This window comes from Antrostomus carolinensis, unplaced genomic scaffold, assembly GCF_000700745.2.
Source record: "Antrostomus carolinensis isolate BGI_N321 unplaced genomic scaffold, ASM70074v2 scaffold5212, whole genome shotgun sequence".
In the NCBI taxonomy this organism is placed as follows: Eukaryota; Metazoa; Chordata; class Aves; order Caprimulgiformes; family Caprimulgidae; genus Antrostomus; species Antrostomus carolinensis.
In genome coordinates this window covers 1-3,924 of record NW_010297433.1, presented here as the reverse complement: position 1 = coordinate 3,924, position 3,924 = coordinate 1, and the positions used below count along the sequence as shown (strand labels likewise).

Genomic DNA, 3,924 nt, shown 5'->3' with positions numbered 1-3,924 from the left:
GAATCAGACAGTTGGGGACTGCACACTTCCCTCCCAAGTTTTAAACAAATCACTGAATCACTAAGGTTGGAAAAGACCTCCAAGATCATAAAGTCCAACCCTCAACCCAACACCACCATGCCCACTAAACCACATCCATGTCTAGACATTTTCTGAACATCTCCAGGGACGGGGACTCCATCACTTCCCTGGGCAGCCTGTACAGTAAGTTCAGTTAGTACATCTCTTTGTATTGCTTCGTTTAGGGCTGGGGGGTATTTTTAGTCAGTCAAAAACAATTGCGAAGTGGAAATTAGGAAAAGACTTGTGAATTCAAGTTACAAAGAATTAGAAATATTTACCTTGTTTCAAAATAATATCACACTTTGGTAGTTGGCTAAACTATTTTGTTTTAAAATCAATTACATTAATTGGATGTTTCAGTCAATGTTCCTTTTGTTTTGTTTTAATCCAGCAGGTGTTTTGCTGAGGTACTTACAAACTTCCATCCCTTGTGTCGATTCGTGGATTGATACCACCAGGTGGACAAGTGCTGAAATTGCAATTTCAGAACAGTGTTACATTTTAATAGGAGATTCATTCCAGTAATAAAAAAGCACCTCTTGAACCAGCTTTGCTGGTTGGTGGAACCTGGAGAGTGAAGACCTCTCCTGACCTAAGAACAGCAGTAACAAAACCCTGCAACATCATTTCTTGGGCTTTTGAATGTTACCCCCCTGATCTGACCAGTCAGGACATTTCATCAGTTTGGTACTTTTTCATTACTGGAATTAAAGATCTCTGCTAAAAAACAGTAACTATGAAAAATATGGATGTTTTAAGTAATCCTAAAACCTTACACATTTGCATGGTAGCTCCATTAATGTTCCAGTATTTCCAAGTATTTCAGAACAGAACACACACCAGTTCTAACCCCAACTGCTATGATCTCTAACACCACAGCCAGCACTTGGTGCCCTCCCACATTTCAGGATTTCTATAGCTGGTAACTACCTTACCTGGACAGCAAAGCAGCAGACACAAAACAGCCCCTGGAAATCCCATCTTGCTGTAACAACACCAGGGACTAGAATAAAAACCGTGGTATGCAAGAACTCTGAACATACATGCCAGTATATATATATAAAAAAATTAACTGTATTGAACACTGCCACCTAAGAGTCCAGACATCACTGGCTTCAATTTGTATGAAAAGAAACAAGTTGTTTCTTGTTTAAATTTTAGAACTTCACTCAATAACCATTTCACCACTTCAAAATAGAATCTGAACTACTAAATGCTCATGACCTGTACCAACGATCACAGTAAAACAGCACTGAGGACGGAGCAGCTGTTTTACTTTGTGCACGTGGAGGCTGACAATCTTAACACAAAACCTCTCCAGAGCTCCAGCTGGCATCTAAAATACAACCCAAACAAGACTTTTGGAGGGTTCTCCTCAAATTCAGGAGGTAAAGACTTTGTTACATCCAATTTTATTTTTACAAAAACGCTGTAGCACACATGCCAATAGGAAAACTGGTTCTTTGTCTTAAACCACGTCAGTCCTTTTTCTGTTGAGCAGCCTGCTTGGCATTGTTGGCCTGCATCTTCTTCAGCCCCTTTTTGTTGTGTTTCTTTGCAAATCTCATGTTCCTCAGAAACTTGGGATCTACCTGAAAAGGGAAAAAATAAGCCATATTGTAGAAGGGACATATATAAAACCATATATATCTCCAGATTGTTTCAATTATTCCCAAATGCTGGATCTGATCTTTTTTCTAAGTTATTACACCAACAAAATAATTTTAGCCATCTGTAACCATCCTTTAACTAGCTGTTTTCCTTAATTTCCATAAACAAACAAACCCAAAACCCCAGCAATAAACATACAGAAAGAATAGAACAAGTTAAGTAAAGCTGTAAAAGACGAATTTCATTTCCACGTATGACACAATACATTCTGAATTTGAAGTACCACAAACCAACGTTGGCAGGTGAGCACATACACATGTAATCCTTGGGGAAAGACCAACACCACTTCCTCAGGCCTCTCCTTTTTACATTAAAGGGAAAAAATACCAGCACAGACAAAAGCAGCTTCCCAGTTTTTGTCAACTAATGGCTGGTGAAGGCATCCTGTCATGGCCAGGACCAACTCTCAGCTACTGTCCCACTGAGAAACATTTGCTGTTTTGCTGGAAACAGCATTTTAACCAGCACACATGAGTCTCAGGATTTTGTCATCTTAACTCATGTGCACTCGGTGCGAGGAGATGGGCTCAGAAACTGCTGGACTACCTGCAGGAGGGGGCAGGACTAAACCCTCACTGAGCTATGCAGAACACAAGCTTTTATGTCACATCCAAAAACCCGATAATCACATCTACAAAACAAACAGAATCACAACCCTCCCCAAAGCCAAAATGTCCTGTTTTCACTTTCAAGTGTGGAAAAAGATCCTGTTATATCCCTTATCTAATCTCAGAAAAAGTAAAATGCTGTAATTTTCATAGGTATTGTCCAGAAATGCCAATTCCTCTCATCTTCTGAGTGACATTTTACATTAATACAGATAGTAAAATAATATTGAAGAGTATAGAGAGGTACAACCCACCACAGTACTCAAAAGGGAGAAGAGCTATCCAGCTGAAACATGCCTGCTCCCCTGGAAGCAGCAGTGAGTGACACTCACCTGAGCAGGACAGACAAAATTGGCCAATAACAAAAAAGCAGATTTACAGACATACAAAGATGAATTTCATGTGGGTTACAAATATCACAGCTGCACATAAGGTAAGCAAAAGATAAAACAGAAACCTACAGTGCTTCTGACCATCTGAAACACAAGCCTCTGTCTGCAAAAAATATATCAGTCAAAATCATATAAATACTGATTTTCTTCATGGTTAAGCCTCATGGCTTAACAGCCTGGGAATATTAACAGAAGTACTCACCCCTTTGAGAGATTCGTATCTATGGGATCTGGGTTTCTTGATGCCATTTCTGTGCCACTTACGGGCTATGCAGAAAACAAGAAAACAATTTAAATTACCATTTCTGCTATTATTAAATAGCTAACATATTATTAAAGGAAGCTACATTATCTTCAAGTCCAGCTGACACCATCAAAACGATGTGCAACAGAACATTTTCTAACCCTTCCCATCCAAACTAAATGCAAATTAAGAATGCACCTCTGTTCTCATCCCTCTGCACTCCGTGCTCTTCACACTGTATAGGTTTCTAACCCAAGGATTTTAGGCTCTTTATTAACTAGTAACATACCAACAGCAACAACAGTTAACATAATAAAACGCCTCAGTCATTAAGAAGTTCGAACACTTGTGTTTAATGGGCTCCACTGTTCACTGTGCAAGACCAAGCAGAACCTACCCGTGAACTGTTAATTCACAGCATTGATGAAAATACCCTAAACAAGAACTATTTTATCTCTGGAGTCATCTTCGGATGACAAAGCATCCCAGGTTGAATACCACTCAGTAACACAAACATTTGAAACTTGCTTTTTTGTTTTTACATTGAGCCCAAACAAACCCCGACTCTCACAGAGGCCTCTTTCTGCCGAGCCCACCGTTCAGTCTCTGCTCACCGCCATCTCCTTCCCTTCCGAACTTATCTTATCTTGCTGCAAACACAGGCAGCCCGGGCTGCTGTAAACCAGCGGCCGGCAGCAGCGGGTTCAGGCCCCTCTGTGGAGCGCAGCCCTGGGGCAGCTCAAGCGAGAACACCCCTCCCGGCCTCCCCGCAGCCGCGGGCCGCCCAGCCCCCCCCGCCCCCCCCGCAGCCGCGGGCCGCCCAGCCCCGCTTACACTGGTTGTGCGTGGTGTGGTTCTTGGACTTGGCCATGGTCGCACCTGCGGGAGAAGGAGACACCCGTCAGTCGGGAGAGCCGGCGAGGCACGGCCCGGCCCTCCGCCCAAA

At 42.2% G+C, this 3,924-nt stretch overlaps 1 protein-coding gene across 1 annotated transcript; it reads right to left on the bottom strand.

Annotated features, from left to right (window-relative positions):
* Window positions 1-1,459: 1,459 nt before the first annotated feature.
* On the bottom strand, window positions 1,460-3,870 carry RPL29 (ribosomal protein L29). Its single transcript, XM_010162105.2, has 3 exons — window positions 3,813-3,870; window positions 2,937-3,001; window positions 1,460-1,655 (listed from the first exon to the last, which is right to left on the bottom strand). Exons 1-3 carry the CDS (start codon window positions 3,847-3,849, stop codon window positions 1,542-1,544), a joined length of 216 nt encoding a protein of 71 aa, XP_010160407.1. The 5' UTR covers window positions 3,850-3,870; the 3' UTR covers window positions 1,460-1,541.
* Between the last annotated feature and the right edge of the window lie 54 nt (window positions 3,871-3,924).